At 42.6% G+C, this 25,957-nt stretch overlaps 1 protein-coding gene and 2 pseudogenes across 1 annotated transcript; 1 reads left to right on the forward strand and 2 right to left on the reverse strand.

The window, feature by feature from the left end:
* Positions 1–363: 363 nt before the first annotated feature.
* LOC147446361 (uncharacterized) lies at positions 364–1,326 on the forward strand. The gene has a single exon (XM_086526216.1). It carries the CDS (start codon positions 455–457, stop codon positions 1,238–1,240), a length of 786 nt encoding a protein of 261 aa, XP_086382342.1. The 5' UTR covers positions 364–454; the 3' UTR covers positions 1,241–1,326.
* Positions 1,327–3,666: 2,340 nt separating this feature from the next.
* On the reverse strand, positions 3,667–4,242 carry LOC147446362 (uncharacterized; annotated as a pseudogene).
* Positions 4,243–7,853: 3,611 nt separating this feature from the next.
* Positions 7,854–13,270, reverse strand: LOC147446363 (uncharacterized; annotated as a pseudogene).
* Between the last annotated feature and the right edge of the window lie 12,687 nt (positions 13,271–25,957).

A 25,957-nucleotide genomic window follows, 5' to 3' on the forward strand; every position in this document is an offset into this window, starting at 1 on the left:
ACTTTTGCATTTTAGCAAAAGTTTTAACAGTTTGGACGTAGTTTCAAAGAAGATCTTTTGCTATTGGTTGAACCAAAAGATACTCATTTTAAAGTAGGCTCTTGTACAAATTAAGAGCATTCCTTTTCGTGTGTGAGAACGTGGTTTCAAAGAAAAGTTGTGAGTTTTGAAACTCACCGTGTGAAAACCTTCTTTGCACATAAGCTTGGGAAAAGATAATGCTATGCTATGGTATAATAGAGAAAGCATTGTGCAAAGATTCTCTTTCTTTTTTGATTTTTTTGCAGCCGTCCAACAAGTTGCTGTGGTCCAGCAAGTTGCTGTCTTTTTTTATTGGATGATGATATATTCATATGGACTTGACTCTTTGGCTGGAAGTTGACTGGGCTAGAACCTGCGCAGACTGCGAAAGATCAGTTGTAGCTCGCAAATTACGTCTAGGGAGACGGGGAAGATGGCGCAGCAGGCCGAGGGGGCAAGCTCTCGCAGAGCAGTGGTGATGGGTAGGACAGGCTCCGGCAAGTCCACGCTGGCCACCATGCTCGTGCAAGGCAACCTGGAGGAGCCGCAAGCAGCACCCGTGGGCCACGGTCTGCGCGGCACCACGGAGGAGTGCAAGACGGTAAACGGAAGGGGGTGGACCGTCATAGACACGGTGGGCATGGGGGAGGCTTCCTGCGGCACTGTCCCGGACCAAGACGCCCGCCAGAAGGTGATCTCCTTCCTGGAGTGCGTCAAGGGCAGCTACACCCACCTCCTTTTCGTCATCGAGAAGGGCCGCCTGGACAGCCTCAACACTGTCATGTGGAGGACGTTCCTGGAGGTTTTTCGAGGGGCGGAGAAGCATTTCGTGGTGGTGTACACCAAGGCCAGCCAGGATTGGCTGGACGGGCAGATGGAGGAAATCCGAAGGGAGTTCCCCGAGTGCTGCAACTTCGCTTGCGTCGACTTTCCGCCACCCAGCAGAGACGAGGAGGACGAGGCGGATCTGGCGGAGTGTAGGGCGGAGGAGCTGCAGCGCTTCGAAGAGGAGCTGGACAAGCTGGTGGCCCCAAACCATTGGGTCACGCCCGACATCACTAAAATGAGCCCTGTTCAGACCGCCGAGAAGGCCGAGAGTATTCTCCGCAAGATTGCTCGCCTGCTCAAGGAGCTTGTGGACAGCCATGCTTTACAGGCGTGTCTGAAAACTGCGTCTATCATTGTTGATGTGGCACTAATTGTAGCCAGCTTTGCTTGAGATGGTTGAGGGAAAGCCCCAATATCGGTTGAGAGCTCATTGTCTGTTTTAATCTTTACTTTAATATATTTCTAGTCGTTATGTTATGTGCCAAGCAAAGAAATTTTTTGCCACTTCTTGTCGTAAGTTTAACTAGTGTGTCTTGACTTAGCTGGGTGTTCAAATGTGGCTATTAAAAAAGAAGAAAGTGTTCGTGTACCTTTTTTGTTTTGTCGTAGCGTTTCTCTAGGTTTTGTAGCATTCTCGCAAGAAGATGCTTCCAACCTCGTGACAAAGTGAAGTTTGGAATTAATAGTTGTATAAAGGTAAAGATTGTTCATACTCTGATTTTGTAAAATGCAGAGAGATGCGTAGTGTGTGCAAATGCTTGTGCCCTCAAAGGAAGGACAAAAAATCATATGTGTTGTATGGATGGGGAGGTGATGCCATCCTCTCCTTGTTTTTAATCTATACTATACATAAAAGGGAAGGTGTTTCCGGTTGCCAGGTGGCGCTACCTCCTTCGTCCGGTGGTGTGCACTGCGCAAACAGTGAAACAACGAGAGAGAGAGAGAGAGAGAGAGAGAGAGAGAGAGAGAGAGAGAGTGCCACCAGCGTTTCATAGGGAGAGAGTGTGGGACCTGACCTCCCAGCGGCCATGCGGACCTAGCCCCTCACAAGCTCTTGCAAAAAGGAGACCCTGGCACGCAGCAGGCCATCATTAAGGATGTCATTCGTGTTGGGTACTGTCACTATGCCAGCAACAAGGAGGCCTATCTTACGGCCCAGGATACTAGATTCACAGGTGGTCTTGCCATCCTGGAGCGCCTCTTCAAAGTTGGTCAAGTGATTACCGTGCGGCCGGTGGCATCTATTGGAGGCGGCGTCAGGGAAATTCTTTCGATCAAGAAGCCAGAGCATGCTCCACCAGAAAGGTGTATAACGCTATTAGGGTGCACGTATCCTTCTCTCTCTCTCTCTCTCTCTCTCTCTCTCTCTCTCTCACACACACACACACACACACACACACACACACACACACACACATTTTGCTTACTCAGCTGTAAACTGTTTTGGTTATTTGTGCACCAACACTTTTGTGTTTTTTGGTGTGTGGATCATCTACAAGGGTTTTCATGTGTGAGGCTCATCTTTAAGCTTAGAAGTTTCCATTGGCATGCATAATAGAAGATCCATAACATAGTGGCGAGACATAGGAGCCGTCTCGAAAGAGTGCTCACCATGGCAGACATTGATATTGTCCGTCATTGTCCGATGACTGATACTGGCGAGACATAGGAGCCGTCTCGAAAGAGTGCTCACCATCGAGGACATTGATATTATCCGTCATTGTCCGATGACTGATATCTTTGGATACTGATGTATATGTATATGATGCCTCCATTGTCAGAGAGCCCCACTGTATCAGCTCACCCTTTGTATCAGCTCTCACCCCACCCCCACCAACTATTTTCTTTTGAGTTCTTTGTACTTTCCCATACCTGGTATTAGATTCACTTTTGGCCTTTTGAAGATGTTAATACTACATTTCATTTCTCTCTCTCTCTCTCTCTCTCTCTCTCTCTCTCTCTCTCTCTCTCTCTCTCTCTCTCTCTCTCTCTCTCCCCCCCCCCCCCGCAGGTATGGTTTGGTATCTAGAAGACGCATGTGCGCTAGCTTCCTCAAGGCATCTAGAAGACGAATGTGTGATAGTTGCTGGCAGAGGAGATGGCATTGGGGGAAGCACTAGCTTTTTGCATCTCCTTGAAAAGCTCTAATGATTTCTCACCATGCCCATCCTCAACAAAACCTGCACTTAGTGTAGTCCAACAAACGACGTTTTTACCACAAATCTTCTCAAACGCTTGCTGAGCTTTATCAAGAAACCCACATTTGCCATACATGGAAAGGAGGGTGCTGCCAACAAAAGGTTTCTTTCGAGTGTAGCGAGCTGAAAATGGATCTCAAGAAGGTTCTTAAGCTTTGTGCAACCTTGGAGTAAAGCATCTCCCAAAGCTCCATTCCTGAGTGCAATATCGATATTGGCTGAAGAAAACGTCGTGCTTGGCTGGACATGTATGCCAGATGTGGTGCACTTCATTAAGCACAAAAAGTGCTCGAGGAGCTTCCTGACCGGGATGTCGTCTCTGTGAATGTATTGCTTGCGAGATATGCCCATCTTGGGCATGGCCATGAAGCTCTGGGCTGTTTTCAACGGATGCAAAGCAAGGGTGTCTCTCCAGATGCAATTACATATGCTTGCATCTTGAAGGCATCAGGGTAAGGAAGCTCTGGGCTGTTTTCAGCACAAATAGAGAGTGAGGGCATTTCTCCATATGCAATCATGTATGCTTGCAATCGTGTCTGGGATGTCGTCTCTTGGAATGAACTGACTGTGGGTGGTTCCCAAGATGCTAATATGGCCAAAAGAATTCATGATGGCATTGTCAGTTAGTGGTTGTTGAAAGAAATATGTCGTGCTTGGCACCCTCTAGGTTGACATGTATGCCAGATGTCGTGCACTTCATAAATCACAAAAGTACTTGAGGAGCTTCCTGTCCAAGATGTCGTCTCTTTGAATGCAATGATTGCGGAATATGCCCAACTCTGGGCCAAGAAGCTCAGGGTTGTTTCTAGCAGGTGCGAAGCGAGGATGTCTCTCTAGATGCGATCACATAAGCTTGGCACTGCCTTAGCGACATGTATGCCAAATGTTGTGCACTTCATAAAGCACAAAAAGTGCTTCAAGAGCTTCCTGTCCACGATGTCGTCTCTTGGAATGCACTGATTGCGGGATATGCCCAACTTAGGTAGGACCAAGAAGGTCTCGGCTCTCGGCTCTTTTTGCAGGGTAAAAGAAAAGAGAACCGGTTCTTGAAAGGAAACGTCGTGCTTGGCTGGACATGTATGCCAGATGTGGTGCACTTCATTAAGCACAAAAAGTGCTTGAAGAGCTTCCTGCCCGCGATGTCGTCTTTGTGAATGTATTGCTTGCGAGATATGCCCATCTTGGGCATGGCCATGAAGCTCTGGGCTCTTTTCGATGGATGCAAAGCAAGGGTGTCTCTCCACATGCAATCACATATGCTTGCATCTTGAAGGCATCAGGGTGAGGAAGCTCTGGGCTGTTTTCAGCACACATAGAGAGAGTGAGGGCATCTCTCCATATGCAACCATGCATGCTTGCAATCGTGTCTGGGATGTCCTCTCTTGGAATGAAGTGACTAGTGTGGGTGGTGCCCAAGATGCTAATATGGCCAAAAGAATTCATGATGGCATTGTTAGTTAGTGGTTGTTGAAAGAAATATGTCGTTCTTGGCACCCTCCACATGAGTTTTAGACGTGTTATCATGATTAGAAACATCCATGAAAATTTTGCATATTTGAATCACGGATTTAACAAGTTGTTCATTTTGCATAACAATAAGTGACACATTTACAAGTTGCACTTTACTTGAGAAACATGAAGATGATAATAAACCTTACTTTGTACGAGGTGAAAATATTTTCACTATGAGAATGTGTGCTTTTTGACATACACTTTCAGCATAAGAACTTTCACTTTCTATGGATGAACAATTTCTCATCGTGAAAAACAAACAATTTCTCATCATAAGAAATGTTACTTTTTCAAGGACTCTCATAACCATGTGAATGTAGAAGTTCTACGTTTGTAAACAAAAGAATACCAAATTACAACCCTAAAAAATAATTCAAATTTTATTTTTTAAGTTAATATGCATGCACACAGTTTATTTGATTTTATTCTTCAACACAGCAGAGGGCCCACGAGGGAAGATGCTTATCCCTTTCAATATTAGCTATGAAACATGGTCGGGTAAGGGTCACATACCATCGCCACCTAATTGATGTCCACATTTTAGATTTATAATATACAATAATGCTTCGTGTTTGCACTAGCACAAAGTAATTGTTTTTGTACTCGTATGAAAGCTAAAAAGCAATCTTAAATTTTTTTTCCATTACCTCTAATTCAACAATTCCTTAGAAGTGTTACAAATATAAATCACGTGATTAATTTTTAATGTGATTATTGCACATATAAAATAGATATTCTTACTTCAAAAGATAGAGAATGTGCATTTGAAAATTGATTGTGTCTTTGAAGCTTTAATAAAGAAACCAAACAGAATACTTGTAGAATTTATTTTTCATTTTTATGTTTTTGAAAAACTTACCACAGTGAGTAGAATTGAATTAATCAAAAAATTCACATGGTAAACCCTGCGCACAAACCGTGCTAGAGCATCATCGAAACATACACATTCATAAGCAGTAAGATTGAACCATCCCAAAATCACCGATCAAATAAGGGAGACCATCCAACATCGCAAAAACTAACAGATAGATCCGACAGGGTGGGGAGGGTGGGGCTCAAATGTGCCCATCACCAAGAGATCTCCCGAGTTGTCATCAACAAGCAACCACTACCACTGGAAAGTGTGTTCCCTCGAAAGGACTTGAAACAAACAAACTGTCAAGAAGACCGCATGAGCAAGACAAGAGATTACACAAGCCCTTGCAACCCTAAATTATACATACATCTTAAACCTATGACTCGTGGCTCTTTGTGTTAAATAGAAGATGTAACTAATCTCTAGTTAATTTTTTAATTTAAAATCATGTGAAATATATTCACATAACCAGATGAAAAATCTCACTTAACCAAAATTTCACATTAACAAGATGAAAACATTTCTAACAGCTATACAAAAAGAGCATTGACTACTTCATCCAACTTATTTCTCAAAAAAATTGTTTGTGGATTGCTATAGGTGACTAGATAGTTTGATTATAGGTTATGTATTGTCCTCTTTGGATGAGACAAGTAGTATAGAAAGTTAAGGTTTAATAACCTTAAGCTTTTTATTAAAGAAGAAATCTTATGTTGTCACTTCTATCATTTGACAATTGAAGTGTATTTCATTGTTTTAACAAAAATGGTAATTGAAGTGTATTTCATTCTTTTAACAAATTGATAAAGTACAAACATATATCTAATGAAGGTAGCTAACTACAATGTAGCTCTCATTTTGAATTCAAATATACAAAGTGCATCAAAGGTATGGCCCAAAAAATTAAATTGTAGAGAAAAATTAATCTTTTGATAGATGTGCCAAAGCTATTAAAGGAAACTGAATTAAAATTGTTCTCCCCACAAACTATGAAATTTCTTTGGCTAGTGATTTCCATTACCTCAAAAAAAAGACCACTTTTATGAATTTCCAAAATCCTTTATCTATTTGAATCTTGGTGGAGACATAAATCAAACAACATTCAAACGAATTAGACTTATCTTTCAAAAGTTATGATCAACTTATGTCATTTCAAAAAAAAAAATCTTGAAAAAGCATAAGGTGACACGTTCTCTTAGATTACATTTCATATTTTTTTTTAGACTCAAAGAGCAAAACTTTATAAAAAAAATAAAATAACTAACCACAGTCTAAAAGAAAAGGCTTGATTTAAAATTCAAAATTTGATAAAGAATAGCCATAAGAATACTCTACAATTCTTTTACTATTACCTATTTATTTTGAATCTCAAAAGCCAACCACCAATTACATTTTAAAATGGGAGATCGAGTAATGCACTAATGAGAAAAGAACATCTAAACAAAGGTACATTAAAAAAAAAGCTATATCATTAAGTCTAACTTCAAACATATCTCAAACCTACAAGCACTACTCATATAACATTCTCAACTAAGAGAAAATATAAAGAACACTTCAATGTCCAAAATAAGAAGTCATCCCAATAAAAAACCTCCACACGAGTAAAACATGAAAAAAATTTAGTTGCAAACACAATTTAGACAACAAGGGTAAAATGTATTATACACACGATTTAAACAACAAGGGTAAATTGTATTATACAAACATACCTCAAACAGAAAGCGAGTGACTCTATGCATGAGTTGATACCATGTGCCAACATAGATATTTACAAGTTTTTGTTGTCTAGGAACAAATGTTATCCTCCTTTGCACTTTAATAGAGAGCTAGTTTTCCTTTTAAAGCCTCAACTAAGGGTTTTATGAGAGTGCATGTGTGCAAAAAGAAGTGAGGAGAGAATGAAAGTGATCTACATAAAAGAAAATGTTATGTAAAAGGACACATAAAGAAGATCGCTCAAGGGCCTTATACAAGATTCTATCGGAGTCGACAAGGATGCCCAAGAACGGGTTTTAAAAAAACACCCGATGTTTCGTGCAGTTTTGCCAAAACATTTCGGCTATTTCAGGGTTTTGGGTTTTCAGAGTAACAAAACGTGTTTTTATGTCACACTGATCTAGCCCTCTAAACACCAAATGTTTAGCAAACAAAACACCAAAGTTCAGATTCCGTTGCTTGAGTGACCACATTGGTAAAGATCGACAATGACGATTGAGGTACTCTTGCAGTCGATGTCGACGACGATGTACTGATGGGATCTATGTTGATGACGATGATGTCGACAACGACAAGGTATTGATGGGGTCTATGTCGACGATTAGGTTCTATAGATCTATGTCGACGACGACCAGGTATTGATGGGGTCTATGTCGACCACGATGATGTCGACAATGAGGTACTGATGGAGTCTACGTCAACGATGATGACGGCGGCGATGAGGGTCTGGCACAAGGGGTACTGGGTGTTCAATTACTGTGTTGACGACAGTAACGACGACGACGACGACACTATGGCTGAATGTCGGAATCTTCTAGCGGTGTCGATGGTAAGGGGTCTGCAACCAACGACGAGGCTAGGTTGAGGTCTGTTGCTGCTTCACAATTGAAAACACTGGCTGTCTTCACTAAAAACGTCGTTCATGCTGGTTGAAAACACCGATCATCATGGCTGAAAACGTTGGTAATTATGGCTGAAAAACGTTGGTCATCATGGCTTGTCTTGCTGAGAAAATGTTGGGTTGCTACTGGCTACTACGGCACGGCTTGGTGCCCTACAAATTCCCTGGTTCTCTGGCTTCTACGAGCGCCCTATGGGCTACTTAACACGTTGGAAAGGGGGAAGAGGGAACAAACCCAGCACACTCTACACTTGCCTCTCTATAGCCCAAGATAAATTCCGCACCCCTAACCACACAGAATCACATACAAACACACGCTATCTGCCAATCTTCCATACACCGACTCGCCTACGAGCAATCACAGCTACACACAATCGACCATAACCGCAAACATTTGTCAACAAACCACCATCCCACACTTGTACCCACCAATGCATACACTCATCCCAATACTGTAAACACACTCACATAGGGAGGCGACACACACCTCGACCACACATATAATTGCTCACTCAATCATTCTCTCCCTCCCTCTTTGCTCACACACACACAATCCCGGAGCCAATGCTACCACGGGCATATGGCAAAAGACGAGCCATAGATGAGATCGATGGCAAGCTCGACAAAAAACGCAAACCAACTATGTATCACATCAACACAATCCCAATACAATGATGGTAACTGTCAAATGCGTGCTTTGGTGCAACATGGTACCCTTCCTTGGCTTTTGGAGATTATCCGTGCTCATGTTTCCTCTTGTACTCTTTCCTTCGTGCTTCCTTGTGCCTTGGCGTCTAGCTATCCGCAGCTTGCAGCGGCACCTTTTCAATTTATGGGCATCCTTGACATGCTACCCTTTGCGTAACAACTCCCTCCAACCAGCGCGCTCCCCCAAAACTTAACATGGCTTTGTGTTACTCTGCTCACGGCACCTTTCTTTCCACACCAGTCGACCCCTTCCACAAGTGGACGCCCCTCCTCTATCCACCAGATGGCGCTCTTCTCTCTCGCCTTATGAAGCCCCCGCCACCTCACGCAACACCTCTAGGGCTGCTTCTTTACTCAGTGATTGCCTTGGATGGACCCCCCTTGGTCACAGCCTTGAGCCTCCCTTCAGCCTTGGCCCCCTCTTCATGGCGGCCTCTGTCGGTTCTGCAGCCCGTCTTGACTCCAATAAATGCCCCCTTGGTCTTCCCAAGCTCCACACATGCAGACTCCGCCATCCTCAGAGGCACCCCCTCCGTATTGCTTGCTCCAGAAAGCCCGCGGCTTTTCCTAGTCCTCCTTTCTCGCTGCTCGGCCAGCCCTTGGCTAGCTCTCATACACCTTGAATCATATTTACTCTTTGTAGCATCCTCCCTGTAGCCCTTAACTGCAGCCCCTCCTATCACTTCTACGGCCCCCTGCAGCAGCCCGATCAAACCCCGTCCACCTCTGTCCAAAACTGACCGCCCTCCCATGCAAACCTCCAAGTGGCGCTACTTTCCCATGCAAGCTACAGAGCCCGCAGCCCTTCTTCCAGCGCTCTCAGACTGCCACCTCTGCAGTTAACGCCATCTCTTTATGGCCCTCATTTTTTTCTTTTGCATGGCCACCAGGTGGCGCCACTCTCCCTGTGCTACTCGTCTCTGGCTTTTTTCAAAAGTTCTTTTTTAAAAAATTTTAACGTCCCCAATTGGGTAGCATTCCCGCACAAGGTGATCGGTGATCGATTCACTTTGAGTTTCGCTTGGCTATGTTTATGTCAATGCTGTGCTTGGTGGTAGGCATCAGAGTTTCGATACCAATCATGCACAGATGTCTTTACGACGGTAGTTCCCGGTCGGCGAGATCCTGGTCGATCCCAGTCCCAAGAGACTACAACTGCCATGGTCATCACAAACTTCGAGCTGGTTGATTTCGTCCACCGATCAAGCACAGCTTCCCCTCAAGAGCTGCACAGGGCAAGCCGTAACACCCAAACCACACATCATATCAAAAGCCACCAAAAATATCAATAGTCCTCGCACTTGAGACATCCCGACCAATAGAGCTCAAATCCATGACTCGACCATCAACATATCACACATACACATCACAAGAACACCTGTTCCCATCTACATCTAGTACGTGCCCAAGTATTCAGATATCCTCCTGCAAAGCTTCACGCACCTGCTCCTAGTATTTCCATGAGCCGACAACCTTCATCTGTACCAACGTTGGATCGAGCATGCTTTAATTCAGCCCCACGACCATTTAAATAATAGACTGAAAAGTGACTTATTAAATAAGACAGGCTAAGAGGTGGTTCACATGCGGCAAAACACCTACATGATGAAATGTTGTCCTGTGCAAGAGAGGGTATGCAACTATAACCAGTCTCGACATGCATGTCCTGCTAGAGGCTCACAAAGGTGCCAAGCTCTGTCCTAAGCTAATGACTCATGCTAAATTATAGGAGAAGTATGTCCACATAGCGCAAGTGAAGTGCGCACGTGACATGTTGTGTGAATAAACCAATTTGACTATGAATGTTGTTGCCTCTAACCCAATTGCAAACCCATGTGGGCACGTGTGGTTCTCATCAACTGGCAAACCCCACCATGCTGGCAACCCTGAACTCTTTGTTCTCAACCCCAACATCCTCTATAACCTCCACCTCAACATCCCTGTTGACAAACCCAACCTATTTATGGCTGGCAACCCCAGCTCTAACTCCAACTAGCAAACCCAACCTCTTCATAGCTGGCAACCCCTACTCTAACTCCAACAACCTTGGAATCAATCTCATCATCAACATCCCTACCGACAACTCCAGCCTTTCCATGCTTGCCGACATCCTTGACTATAGCATTTGCAATCTAGGCATTGTCACCTTCGGCAACCTCAAACTTAGCCTCTTTCCCGACAACCCCACTACCAACTGATCTAACAGTTGCTATCACACCTAGCGAGGGTGATGAGAGTGAGGTTGGATTAGTTGTTGCAAGCACAACAGGTAGATTTTTCATAGTCAATGCTGGTGTAAAAACCTTGGTATTCCTCAGATTTCTTTCAAGAGCAAATGAATGCAACAACTCCTCAACCGTGAAGCACTTGCCCAGATCATCTTTAAAGCTGGTCTTATCAACATTTTGGAAGCCAATGACATTTTTGTTATCCAAACTATCTCTATAAATGTCAAAGCCAAGGCTTTAAGAGCAATCGAGCTTTAAACAAAGTATTTGTCAAGCATGAAAGAGATTAACTAATAAAATGAGCCATTGATAGAACGTATATTAGAAAGATTTAGCATTCAAAGGACGTTTAATAACTTACCATTTAAATAAATTTATCTGAACTTGGAGTATTGTCTATATTGAGGCCTCTCAAAGTACTTGGAGTATTGTCTATATTGAGGCCTCTCAAATTACTTGAAATAATCTCCAGCTCTCCAATGTTTTCAGTCATAATCCTACAATGCAATTAAAAAGCCAAATGCAATTGTCCATTTCAATTTTACGATGCACAAAGTCATTCGTCGTCATTAAAAACCATGATAATTGTCATTTTTATCATGAAAATTGCAAATATACCTACTAACAATAATGCTCAAGTAGATGTACATACATGTTATTTTGTTACAATCGCTTCAAAATAAGGTGTAGGAGCATAAACCTTGCATACAGTATTGAGCAGCTTATCTTGTTTAGACATGTAGATACCTTAGGAACAAAGCATAAAACTATAGACATCTTATCCGTTTTAGATTTCCTCATGTCTAAAACGAGTCGTATTGCAAATGGCATCACTTGCCTCTTCAATGTTTCCAGCTCCTAATGGAATCCAACCTGACAAGACCTTCAAACAAACATTCATATCTCTCCATGTGTCCTCCTCCTTCACAACCTCCCACTCATCTGCTATCATCTTACTCAATATTGCCAATTTCACTTTGTGTAACTGATTGAAAATGTCTCGCACAACTGAATGTTGAAGATTATCCAAATCGTTATGTAGGTTTTCCAAGACAATGTCACCACATACTACCCAAGGTGGAGGGTAACCTGGAAATCCAAGCTTTACTAAACCCTTCCGAACTTCATCATCTTGCATCTCATAGACAATGTTGTCTCCACTTTCACCACAAGGTAGAAGGAAACATTTATGCTTGAGGTTAGAAATTGACTTTATTTGCAAGGTCCTGTTGTGGAGTTCCAATGCTGAAATTACCTTCATACCGGTGACTTCATTCCTTGGCAATCCATCCAGTTCTTCTCCATTGTTGGCAAAATTTCCAACAAAGAATACTTCAATGTTGTGGTGGCTCTCATGAAAGAAGAACTCTCGAATTTCGCACAATCGAATACCTTCTTGCTGGTTGCAAAAGGCTATCACATTGTCATTGACATTGTATTTTTCTCCCTTAAAAAACACCTTACTAAATGTAGCAAGTTCATGAACAAATAGATCAGACCTCCAAAAAGATTCAAGATATGATCTTTTAAAATCAGCCATAGACCTGAATTTCCTTTTTTTTGGACCCACAAGCACTCCCTTTGCATCCAAAACATGTTTGCATGGACAAGGATCTAGAAGATCGCGTGCTTAGAAAAGATCTAGTGCTACTTTCTCAGAAGTTGCAACAAGGACACCTTGTTTGTGCCATTCTTCACATGAAAGACTAAGATCTCTATCAAAAAGAGTACCCTCTGGCTTTTGCAAACAAGTATGCATAAACACTAATAGTCGCTCTTGTGGTTGCAAGCCATCTTCTTCTACCTTTATATTTTGTCTTGTCTTCGTAAACAAAACCCTGCTGTGATGATGAGCATACGTCATTTCATTTGCCTTGTTGTTGGTGGGTATAGAAACAACCCCATTCACAGCTCTTTCGTATCTGTAACACCACATACCATCATGTCCACCAAATTGTAGTATGTCATCAAGCATTTCTGCATTTCCTACAATCACATTTACATTGAAAATTGTTTAGCTATTTATACTCTCAAGGTACACCAAACTGAATTTAGAGCTTCAAAACTTATGAAAGCTGATTTTCAAATTGAAGGTCTTCTTACCAGCAACATGCTCCAAGGGAGAAGCATTCGGTCCAAAAGCCTCTTCTGATCTTATTCGCCATGATAGTAGTAACTTTTGCACCACTTCAAAATCTTGTTGTGACCAGCCATGACACCTTGTATAGTTGTAGAAGATATGAGCAATATCTATCAGCAACATTCCAAGGTCCTTCATCTCCCTGCTGATGCTTGTCACCATGTTCAATATATGGGGTAGACACCACATTACAAACTTTTGGTGCTCCTCGGCTATAAACATGTTATGATGCTGGCTTGGATTGAACGAAGGCCATCGCCCTTGATTCTTGTAACTTTTTGGTACTGCGAAGATAGCCTCTTGGGTACATGTATCTATGAGTTTCTTTTGTTGATTGCTTGATCCATCAAAAAGACTCTTTATATACTTTTTGAAAAGATTCAATGCAAAAATATGCATAACATCATAAACCAAGTCCTTGTTGATATCAAAACCATAAAGGTCATATAACACCCATAAACAAGATTCACCTGTAAGGCTAGCACTTGAAAGTTTTTCCTCTTTTCCTTTCTTTGTGGACTCTCGCTTTGAGAGACCTATCGCTTCATACATTTGATCGACCTTCCTTTTGGGGGCTGGATTCCGACCTTGTAATCTATTTTGATCATAAACATAAAAAGGGATTCTTCCTTGTTGGCTCACCTTGCTTGTTACTGGACAATCTCTACGACAACCATTCTTTCCGCCATCTTTTAATAAACCCAATTTACACCGCGCACGATGATCTCCTGTCCAAAACATTAATAACGATCGCAACCTACACTGACCTTGGTCATCATTAAAAAGCCCATCTGTAATGAGTTGTGTCGGATAGCAATATTGCACCATAAATCCATCCACAAATGAAGATACGAGTTCGTTTATTAGAGGAGTCAAAAAATATTGTGAAATGTCTCCATGTCTTTGTTCTAACTGAATCAAGATGAATGGAATAAAAAGAAGAGGTAGAGGACCAATTTTACTGGCTTTTTTTGCATTGACAATGCACATATCCAGAATTCCAACCTCCTTTTGTTTAGTTTTTGCAGCTTGAAATCCATCCCAATGACAAACTACTGCAAAATTCCTTGGATCCCCCTTCAAGCCACAATCATAAAGATAAAATTATTTTGTAAAAGAGACATCTGCAAGGACTAAAATTACATCCAATAGAAATGAATAAAAACTATTAACATTTGCATCAGTTGTTGGTATGCAAACTTACAAAAATAGAAAGAAATAGATGCATGCAATTTATGAAATCGTAAAATTTGGCCAGCTCTTAAGATTCAAGACTAATCACTATATCACTACAATATGGAAAAGATTCTTACCTTTGACATTTGTTGCTATTTTTGAATCCATCCCCTACATTTTGTGCATCGAAAGGCATACTCTTTTTCTTGAGCATTCCAGCCATGAACAAGCTCTTGACTTTTCATAGAAAGAGGGAAGGCCCTGTAGATTTTTTTGCATTGTTCATTATCACAAATAACAAGGAGTTCCCAAAGAGCATTCGGATCCCAAAATTCTTTGCATAGTTTAATCTTTTGACCATCCCAAAGCTGCTTGATATTTCTTTCTTTTGTGTTATTTTCCATGAGCCATGTTGTTCTATCTGTTGGGGTATAGGCGTCTGTGCCTTGCCTGACTGCCCAGAGTCTGGGCGCCCACTGACTTGTATACCTTATACATAGCATAAGTGTATAGGGGGCTGCTCACTCTTTTGGAGTCTCCCCACCCACATCGTGTGTGCATCTCCTTCTCTCTCTCTCACTCTCCGTCTGTGGTGCTCCCCGATCCCCTTCAATTGGTATCAGAGCTATGGTGACCGCGGAGAGCACGACGGCTTTGAGAGCTTCGAGGCGATAGCTCGCTCGCTCTCGACGGTGGAGTTCGATCGCGGACTTTCACGGAGAGCGATTTTAGCTTGAGGAGCATTGTCTTTGGAGCTTAGGAGCTTGGTGTGGTCAAGCTTGGTCGAGGAGGCGGTTGCGGCTTCCTTGGTGAGAGGAGCTTTTGAGCTTAGTGGAGCTCGTTAGAGAAGTGCTCGGCGGAGGAGAGCTTGACATTCGAGTGCTTGGATGCTGTTGTGGCAGAGCTCTTGTGTTGGAGCTTGCATTGAGAGGACATTGCATCACGCAGAGTGGAGCAGGAGCAGGTTCAAGACTGTGTGCAGCTCGTTTTTGCCATTTTCGGGCTCTAAAACGCAGTTTTTTGCGTAGCTCCGTCATACAGAGTCAGATCTACATGATCCAGGAGTATAGGTCAGGGTTTTGGCACGCTCTGGACGCGATGGTGATGTCTATTTGCTGAAATTATGCTTTGAATTACAGCAGGTACAGCAGCAAGTTTATTTGTGCACTTTCGGGTCCCAAAAACACTCTTTTTGGCATAGCTTTCACACCCGGACTCGGATACATATGATCCAGGAGTCTACCTTGGGGTTTTGGCACGCTCCGGACGCCCTCGTCATATCAGAATTTTAAAATTCTGAACGCTGAATTTTTTGCAGCAGCAGTTGTTTATTGTGTGTCGAGGATTCCACACATGGTTTGCTCTCAGATGTGAGAGTGATATTTGCTGCAAGTTTCCTCACAGGTGGGAGGATACGATGTATGCCTTATGTGGTTTGATGCTCAAGGAGACTAATGTGATTGCATTTTGAGCTCGGCAATGTATGCCTCGAGCATGTTTTTTGGCAGTCACAGGTAGAGCAGATATTTGTGTACTAGATTTGCAGGTGCTTGCAATGATGTATGCAAAGTGTGGAGATTGGTGCATGCATTTGGAGTGCGGTTTGATGTGCTTTGGTTGCTCATGATTTTGAGCGTGCAGTCAGTTTGGTTACTGGTTTTGTGGCCGTTTTACTGACGAAACTCTGGCGAAATTTTCCCAGGAGTTTTATGCGCATCATTTATGCGATCTAGGTAGAGATTGCGGGTTGCACTCAGCATTTGTGTGCGGTGTTCTCTGCAGGTGGGAGATTTGTGCGTGTGTATGCATCGATACCGCACAGTGTGGGCTTGGTGATTAGCTCACGGGTTTGACAGGCGTACAGTTATCTTGGCACACTCACAGGAGTGAGTATTGTGATGTATGCTTGTGTGGCTACGAGCTAGGTAGCCGGATTCGAGCACTAATGGCTTGAGGTTTTTCAGCAGGTTTCAGCTACAGGTTTACAAGTTTACAGGCAGGTTTGAGGGCTTATTTGGGTGCTGAATTTTCAGCCATTGTTTCCTCTTTGCAGGTGTCCATGTATGGCTCAGTTGTAGGCTGATTTGGGACACATTTGTGACTTGTTTATGCAGCTGTTTAAGAGCTGAATTTTGGGGTTGTTTTGGGGCTGATTTGCAGCCATATCTTACAGCCATATTTGTAGACTTTTGTTGATGCGATTCGAGCCAGTTTAGGGCTGATTTGGTTGACATTTGCTACTCATTGTTGGTTGCTCTTTTGCGAGCATTATGGCTGATTTTTCATTTGACTTCCAGCGTTATGGTCTGACACAGTTTGATGGTGCAGATTTTGTTGCTTGGAAGGAACATATGCTTGTTGCATTGACAGATTTGGGGCAGGATAAACCCTTGCGTGGTTTATCGGCGAAGCCCAAGTCTATGAGTGATGATGATTGGCAGGATCTTGATGAGTTAGCAATGTCTACGATTCGTTTGCATCTGGTTGAGTCTGTTTACTGGCAGGTCTCGAGGGAGACTACAACTCATGCTTTATGGCAGAGTTTACATGCTATGTACGGGACATCCATGTCTACAGGGAAGTCTAGTTCCACTTCTATGTCCATGGGAGAGATTGGTCCCACACGCAAGTCTCGACGACATAGAGACTTGACATGTTGGCATTGTGGACACAGAGGGCACATTAGGCGTCGATGTTTCAGGCGTTTGAGACAACGGAGGCGACAGATGCGTGATGCAGATTTGGGCATGACAGATGCTAGTGAGATCAGTACGGTGGTTACTGAGTATGCTTGTGACGGCGATGTCACATTTACATCTAGCTTGTCTTCAGACAATCTTATGTCTACGGATTGCATATTGGATTGCACATTGTCTTCACATTGGTTACTAGATTCAGATGCTACATTCCATGTCACGTCGCATCGTGAGTGGTTTAGCACGTTTTCTAGTGGGAGACTTGGTTGTGTGCACATGGCTGATGGTGCTGTGTATGACATTGAGGGTACAGGAGACGTATGTTTGTCCTTGCCCAGTGGTATGAGATTTACCCTGCGTCATGTGCGTTATGTGCCAGATCTGAGACGGGATTTGATCTCAGTCAGACAGTTACGGGATAGTGGATGTCAGATTTCGCTACGAGAGCGAGATTTTGTGATGCATTTGGGTTCGCTAGTGATTGCGAGAGGTGCCAGGAGTGGTACACGTTACCCATTGCATGTGGATCACACGAGAGACGGTGTTGTCTCTGTGATCACGTAGCCAGGTAGAGAGCGAGAGAGCAGGCGAGTCTCTTTTGCTTGTGGGTTGCAGGATGCTTTGCATGGAGTGCAGAGCAGTGACCTTGTTGTGCAGGTTGCGTCTAGGGATGCACAGGTAGAGCGGGACAGCTCTAGTGAGTCACAGCAGGATGAGTCATCAGAGGTGATGACAGAGATGACTCACATGGATGTTGAGATGTCGACTATTGTGGAGTCATTTCTTCATATGCTTATGCCAGAGCTTGATGCAGATTCAGGACATATGGATACACTTGGTACACATGTGATATGTGGTGGGCACGAGGAGTCACTCCAGAGCTCGGAGTCAGAGTGCCATGGTCTCTATGATAGGGGACAGGATTGCCATGTGTTGAGTTCTGAGTTGGAGGTGGCAGAGGTTGCCAGGGTTGCATCAACGTTCGGTGTCCTTATGTACGAGATGCTGATCTCGAGGCCCGACATAGCAGCTGCAGTGGGAGCATTTGCAGCAGGGTTGATCAGTCGTTCGATGACTGATCTCGGCATAGAGCATAGGGGAGGTTTTCAGGTATTGCGTACATACTTGCAGTACGTGTGCGGTACGTCTGGTGGTGTATGGACTTACACGGAAGCAGGACAGCCGGATGCACACGATCACAGCCACCCAGTGGGCATCGGTTGAGAGCGGTTTTCTCTCACCTTTTGTAGTCTTTAGACTAGGTTCCCTTGCTTAAAGGCACAGTCGCCTTTAAGTGGGAGGTTGTTGGGGTATAGGCGTGTGTGCCTTGCCTGGCCGCCCAGAGTCTGGGCGCCCACTGACTTGTATACCTTATACATAGCATAAGTGTATAGGGGGCTGCTCACTCTTTTGGAGTCTCCCCACCCACATCGTGTGTGCGTCTCCTTCTCTCTCTCTCACTCTCCGTCTGTGGTGCTCCCCGATCCCCTTCAATATGTTGTAGGTCATGAGGGCAACAACTTCCTGGGAGGTCACCCATCCCAGTACTGTTCCCGCGCATATGCGCTTAACTGTAACGTTCCACAAATTGGTCTAGCCATCCAGACCCCAAAACCTTAAGGTGTTAGGGACCTCCGGTCTAACCAATTTATGCAAGCCTCATAGATAGACACCACTTTGTCACCACAAGTTGGGCTTACCCCAACAATCGCCCCCTTAAGCCAAACTTGGGACTTTCCCGTCCCCTTGAGTACCAACGTGTTCCGCCTTTTTCTAGGCTCAGAGGTTGAGAGCTTCAACGTGGCCGGGAGCTATCTCAGAGGTTGAAGTCAACATCAACATGTCCTGTTCCACGGACTCAGAGGTTGGACTTTGAACCATGGCTCTGATACCAGTTGTAGGTCATGAGGGCAACAACTTCCCGGGAGGTCACCCATCCCAGTACTGTTCCCGCGCATATGCGCTTAACTGTAACGTTCCACAAATTGGTCTAGCCATCCAGACCCCAAAACCTTAAGGTGTTAGGGACCTCCGGTCTAACCAATTTATGCAAGCCTCATAGATAGACACCACTTTGTCACCACAAGTTGGGCTTACCCCAACACTATCTCGCCACATGGCAAGAAACTCGTGACAATTTGTAGAACTTTGACACAAAAGCTTTAGTTGCTCTACAAATTACATGTAGTCAAATGGAACCATTTGCTTGCAAGAATTTCCACATTTGTCACAAGGAATAGAGCATACATTACAATCGTACTTTGCTTTTGATGCATAATTGACACTTGAGGGGCAGATGCATCTCCGTGGACTAAAAACTTTTGGTTGATGGTTGTGATTTCTTGAGCCCACACATAACCACCATCGTTTTGGCTCCACCATTCCCAAAGAGCGATAATGACAAAACATTTGATCTAAATTCTGAGCAATAGGCGCTTTTATCGCTTCCTTTTGATTATTGAGAAAAATTGAAGCCAACGAGAGTCCTTGCTTATTAGACAATGATTTTTTTCCTTTGCAAGGTTGCACTCCTGCAAACAACATCTTTGTCATCTTGTCTTGCATTGCAAGGGGAGCTCTAAATTCATCCCATAATGCTTGCATATTATTACTCCAATCTAAAATCTATCCACTTATGTCTAATACCTCTCCAGCTTCTTCACCATCTAGTTGAGAGAGACATGGTTCGTGATTGATATGCCTTTCATGCACGCAATCAGATACATTATTTTGTGAACTATCCTCCTTGAAACAAAAGGGCACATCCATGATTTGTTGAAAGTGGTAAGGACCTAGATATGAAAGAGTGTTTAAAATAGCGTAGTATTGATCATTCATGATACATCAACAATACAATCAAACGTGTTTTTAGAGCATTATTTAAAGAAATCATCATGCCATTTATTTTAAAAAAACCAGTTCATGCTTTGAAACAATTGTCTCAATTGCCAAAAAAAAAGGCAAGCGACAAAAGAGAGAAAGTGATCTTTAAAATAACTGCTACATTTGCAAAAGAAAAAAAGGACAAATCACACTTGAACTTTATATGAGGATACCTACATCCATTTGCATGATGGCTTCAGCGACATCAAGAGGAGAAACAAAACATTGTACATAAAGAAATTGAAGATAGGGGTCTCCTTCTCTAAGTCGAGTATTGTAACATGCTAGTGATACGAGAGCTCTAATATTGACAAATTGACCACTCAATACCGAATAGTAATGTCATGTAAGACAATAAGAGGCTGCATGATACCTATTTGAAAGGTTCCCTAATCGATACGATGCCAACATTAACTGTAATAACAATCACAACATATAGACTTTGCAATATAAATGGATCTCTTGCAAGGCCCTATAGTTTATATTAAAAACCTTAACAATGTTACTACTAGGAAGTCTTCTTGGTGTTTAACTGTGCTATTTCTTGCTTGGTTACTTGACACACTCCATCAAGATAAAACATAGCCTAAGATGCAAACACCAAGAAAAACCATAAAGCCACAAATAGGATTGACACAATTACTTCACAACCAAAAGTCTTTAAAAAAATTCATCCACACTACAAATTACTTTATTGGACTTTTGACTACTTTTGACATTTTCATGCTTCAAATTCAAAGGTGTAAACTTGCTAGTTATATCCTTAGGTGAGCATTAACATCTCTATCTTCTAGGCTCTTTAAGGCTCGTTCCAACAAGATTTTGGCATGTGTATTTCTAAAGAATATGTATTTATTTTCTTCTTGACGATCCTCTTGAGAGAGAGAGAGTTAATAAAGACTACCTACACCTACACCTTGGCTAGTATTTATATAGCAGAGGTTCCTCTGACTGATCCAAATTCAAATCTGAATTTGAGTTCTTCAAAACAATTCCTTTGAATATGCACACATATGACGTATCGTTTCCTTGATTCTCTCACCAAAAAAGAAAAAAATCATTTTTTGTGTCGTTTGCTTCTACTTTTCTTTCATGGATGACTATTATGCCATGGTCTCTGGGGATAGTTTCCTACGACGTTAAAATATTCTTCTTCTTCTTCTTCTTAATCTAAAGCTCCGTAATTGGTCCTCCTGATCGAACACCATGGAACTTAGGAGTCAAACGGTCATCAAGATGATAGCCATATCCTTTAAAGAGATCAGGTTCCTTGCATGAAGCACCTGTTGCATCTCTTGTATCTTTTGAATGTGATCCTTCATGGGTGCCGATTGTCAAGTGTCCATGGTGTGCAATTGTACCTCCAAATAAGCTCTCGTCAAAAGCAATCATCCAAGTGCTTTGTCTCTTCCATCGAGAAAGAAAAATGAGCGAAACCTTATTTTTCATTGATCCCAAGACAGTTGAGCCTGTAAGTTTCCTCGATTACATGGGTGGGAGAGAGACATGCATGTAGGAGCCTTTGGCCGATTAATCTCGACGTGCATCATCAAGATAAGGTTGTAGGTCTCCAACACTGCCTCCATAGGCACCTTCCAATCCAAATGGTTGGTAGCATCGAGCTTTTGATCTTGAAGAAACACCGGCAACACCAGGACCTTCCTCTCAGGTAACTCTAGCCCTCAATGTCGCAAAGCAATCGTCCATAGACATCAAGCTCCAAGGCTATGTGTAACACACCACCGAGAACTACTACTGAAAGCTGCCCACTTGCAAAACCGATTAGAGGGGAGAGAGAGAAAACTCAATATACAAATTGAGAGAAATGATCATAACACAAGGTTACCTAACCCGCAATTACTGTATTAGTAAATGGTACAATTATACCATATGAATTGTGGGGCTGAGAAGCGCAATGTGGGTCCCAGTTTGTGGACCCTGGAATGCCGACCCCTGTGCGAACTGCGACTATGGAATTTGGGTGCCAAATGCAGTGGAATTGAAATGGTGATGATCTAGTTTTACACTTCCACAAATCCTTCAACTTCCTTCCTTGCGTTAGTGATTCCTTTTAGCTTAGATGATGGTTCCTTTTAATTTCCCCTGAAGAGAGGGTTTGAGAGAATGCAATAGAGAGGTGTAGAGGGAGAGAGAGAGAGAGATAGAGGGAAGAAGAGAGCGATGCCCGATGGGGTCAGATAAAAAGAACATCTCCTAAGCTTGACTCTAATGAATCTAAAGAACCCACAGAACCCACATCCTCTGTTAATGCCATAAATAAGAACACTCATGTTTCCCAAGTTTCTCATGATCCTCCCATTGATGAGTCTCTCATTAAGTGTTATGGTCATGTGAGTGGTCTTTGTCACGTGACACATCCAACCCTATGTGTCCGTGGACAAGCTACAGCACGATCAGGGTTCAGTCAGTCCAATCCGTCTAGATTAGAAGTGATATGGCACTTTTGTGAGTCTATTCGTAGACCGTGCATGCCCAGTCACTTAGTGTAGATGCATATCCTCTGGTTGCACATAGCATGATCATAAGAATTCCCATCAGAATCCTTCAAGGGAATTTTCCAGTGCATTTAGCCTATTTTACCTATTTTTAACATTTTTCACTTATTATTTTTAAGTGACTTTTGTTGAAAAGTAGGTAGGGAAAATTGAGTAAGTTTGTATATAAGCAAACTAGAGTTAGCACTAAATGGCAAAAGAGGCAACATGAGCCAAGCTTAGCAGGCAACTTCTCAACAAGACCCCTTGGTGGATTTCCTCCAAGCAAAGAAGAACCATCCCCCTAGCCTAGGTTTTCCTTCCACAGGCACCCCTAGCGTTTTGGATCATCTTCGCCGCCGCTTCAAGACAGTAGCGTTTTTGAAGAAGATCATCGCCACACATAGCAGCTAGCGTTTTTGAGAGCTTCATCACCTAGCGTTTTTGGCAGTATTCATCATGCGATTCAGCAGTAGAAAAGACCAACAACATTCAGCCCAATAAGAACCTTAGTTTTCAGCCTTAAGGAACCTCAGTTTTCAGCCCTAAACCTGCAGATTTTCAGCAACAAAGACCCACAAAAACAGCCCCCCCAAATCAGCGTTTTGGACTAGCAGCAGATTTCAGCCCATAGAGATTTTGGACAGCAGTAGAAAGGTTGCAGATTTCAGTCCTAGTGTCGGTCTCGTCATCACCGTCGTCATCGCCGACATAGCCTAGACTTGCATCGGTCCCATGCATTCCATTTGTACCAGATTGTGCAATCATAAGTAGACCACTCTCGTCGACGAGAGTGGGGCCTTCGAAGGAGGGTTTTACAACGTCTCTGGTGTCGCATCTCTCTTCTCTCTCTATCTCTCAATCTCATACACTTGCACGCACAGTGTCCATTCACTTTGTTTGTGATCATAGCATTCTCTCATTAAGAACGGAAGGCTCTCCCTTCCATAAGAACAAAAGGAACCTTGAGCACAGTTTGGAGCACTCATCTTGAGCAAAGCGCAAACATTCATTCCGCTACACCTATCTCTCTCTCTCTCTCTCTCTCTCTCTCTCTCTCTCTCTCTCTCTCTCTCTCTCTCTCTAGCTAGTTCCAATGTCAAATTGACGGTACATTAGATTACAACAAGAACAGTAAAATGAGAACCTGCACAAATAAAAAATCTGAACGTGCAGAGCATACCTGAAAATTTTCTATCTTGCAGCTTGGACCTTATTTTAGCCATTGTATGCAATTACCACTACGAACCAGCAAATTAATGGGAAGGCGATCCATATTGCAATTGACGTTGAATGCCATTTTTGCAGGCAAGCAATCTCCCCCCCCCCCTCTCTCTCTCTCTCTCTCTCTCTCTCTCTCTCTCTCTCTCTCTCTCTCTCTCTCTCTCTCTCTCTCTCTCTCTCTCTCTCTCGTTTCGTCGCCCTGTGATTTTTGGCGATAAACGCCCAGCATTTTCAAAGCATGTCAATTTCCTACAACGTTAAAAGTTCGATTCTCTCTCTCTCTCTCTCTCTCTCTCTCTCTCTCTCTCTCTCTCTTTTGATAACAGGTCTTGAGTTCAAATCCTCGTCAACTAGATCTTTAAGGTCTCTTGGGATAGCTTCCTACGATGTTAAAACTCTCTTCTTCTTCTTCTTCTTCTCTCTCTCTCTCTCATTCTCATTCAACATGGATAGACTGCCTCCGTTCCAGTACTCCTTGGATGCACCCTCCCTATCTCGCACACGGTCAATGATCACTAGACTCGCACGTCAGGATCTGATTCAGCTAGATGCCAAGAGCACATGGATACAGCCACGTAGAGGTTGGTGGGCACGAAGATGTCTTTTTATTGAGAGCATCTTCTCCAACTCGCAGAGGATGGATTTGTGATCAGACTTGCTTATATAGACACTCATTTATCCCATGGGATACGATGTGCTATTGATCAGATGCTCACATCATCGCATCAATTAGTGATTGAGACTTGCAGATTTGAGAGAGTACTAGTAGAGACCAGGATTTGCCATATAGAGCCAGAGACAGAGTTACATCACATATGTCATCAGCTAGTATCTTATGAGATACAAGACCACTTTCATTGTCTATTTAGAGAGGGATTTGTCAGATATCAAGATCAAAGATGCCTCGGGTTTTTTTTGCTAGAGTTGTGCAGACACAGGGAGAGGCTCTTGAGGCGATCAAGTAGTGGGAGACATTCATAGATTGCATTATTTAGGCTAAATTGGGAAGCCATGGTAGTGGATGGCTTGTCTTAACATGTGTAAATATATAGAAGTGTGCAGCAACAACCACTATCACATTTGTACCAATAAAGACTACCACATTTTTGCACGATCGTGTAGTGTTGTCAAAACTTAAAGAAGGTCTGTGAAGATTACCATGTCCTAAAAGGTCATATGTTGTCTAAAGCGGCCCAAATCTTGACTTATACTAATTGTGTAGTAAGAGTGAATCATCTCCTCCTATAATTCAACAAAAATGCCAAAAGTTAGAAAGGTGTAAACATTGAGTTCATGTGTGGAACATGTATATAGTGGGCCTTCCATATAAAAAACATATAGAAAATGAAAGAAAAACTAGGTGTCTACAATGAGCCTCAATATCTTTGACAATAGGCGGATTCATATCCAAGGCACCTCACATATACCATGTGGATGTAAGCATGTAGCTTGGGGAATCACACTCTCTCTCTCATCAAACTAGTGAAGTCATGGCACATTCATCAACCATGAAGCGGCACCCGAGCAATCATTCCCTCCAAAGACATAATTGCTTGAGCGAACAACATGTTGGATACCAAACCATTCAAGCTAGGTAGGAAACACCACGAGCATTACAATGTGGACTCTCTCTCTCTCTCTCTCTCTCTCTCTCTCTCTCTCTCTCTCTCTCACAGCTTGCTATGAAAGCAAAAGATGGCATGGAGTGAAGAACAAAGCTATATCTTCAAGAAAAGAAGGAGTATTGAGATAATCTTCATTTGTTTTCAAATATGTGGGCAAAAATACATTAACTATGTACCACATAGATAAATATCTTTTTATTGATGATTACCTAGACTTCTATTCCAAATTTAGAAAGTTTATATTTTCTATTATGTTATATAAAAACGTTGGCCACATTTTTGCACGATCACTATTTATAAACTTTGATGTTCTAAAGTTAGGAATATCTAACCTTAAATGTTTTGTATTGTTTATGTTGACCCATGCAAAGAAAATTGCACGTTCATTCTCAAAGAAACATTGGGCAGCTTACATTATAGTAGGGACTAGGGTGAGTTCATTCATTCTGAAATAATTCTTGGTCTTCATGGAAGAGGCAATGTTGCTTGGGCATAAAGGAATCCTTCAATGAATTAATGAGTCTTTGTTGAGTTCTTGTTCTCCTTCTTGTTTTATGAAGCTTTTTTGTTAGAAAGTTTTGGTTTTGGTAGATCCTTTTAAGTAGAGATGAGACTATAATAGAGATGAGACATCTTGACCATTGCTTTAAAAAACTGATGTCATTATTTTAAGTATTGTTGAAATTCGGGTCAAATGTTCAAGCACACTATTGATGGCAGCTTAAATGATTTTCCATCGAAGTTTGTGAT

This window comes from Adiantum capillus-veneris, chromosome 12 (genome assembly GCF_014529385.1).
Source record: "Adiantum capillus-veneris isolate H3 chromosome 12, ASM1452938v2, whole genome shotgun sequence".
In the NCBI taxonomy this organism is placed as follows: domain Eukaryota; kingdom Viridiplantae; phylum Streptophyta; class Polypodiopsida; order Polypodiales; family Pteridaceae; genus Adiantum; species Adiantum capillus-veneris.

Bases quoted from the DNA above. Each gene is read 5' to 3' on its own strand.
- LOC147446361 (XM_086526216.1), top strand. From the start codon at position 455: ATGGCGCAGCAGGCCGAGGGGGCAAGCTCTCGCAGAGCAGTGGTGATG.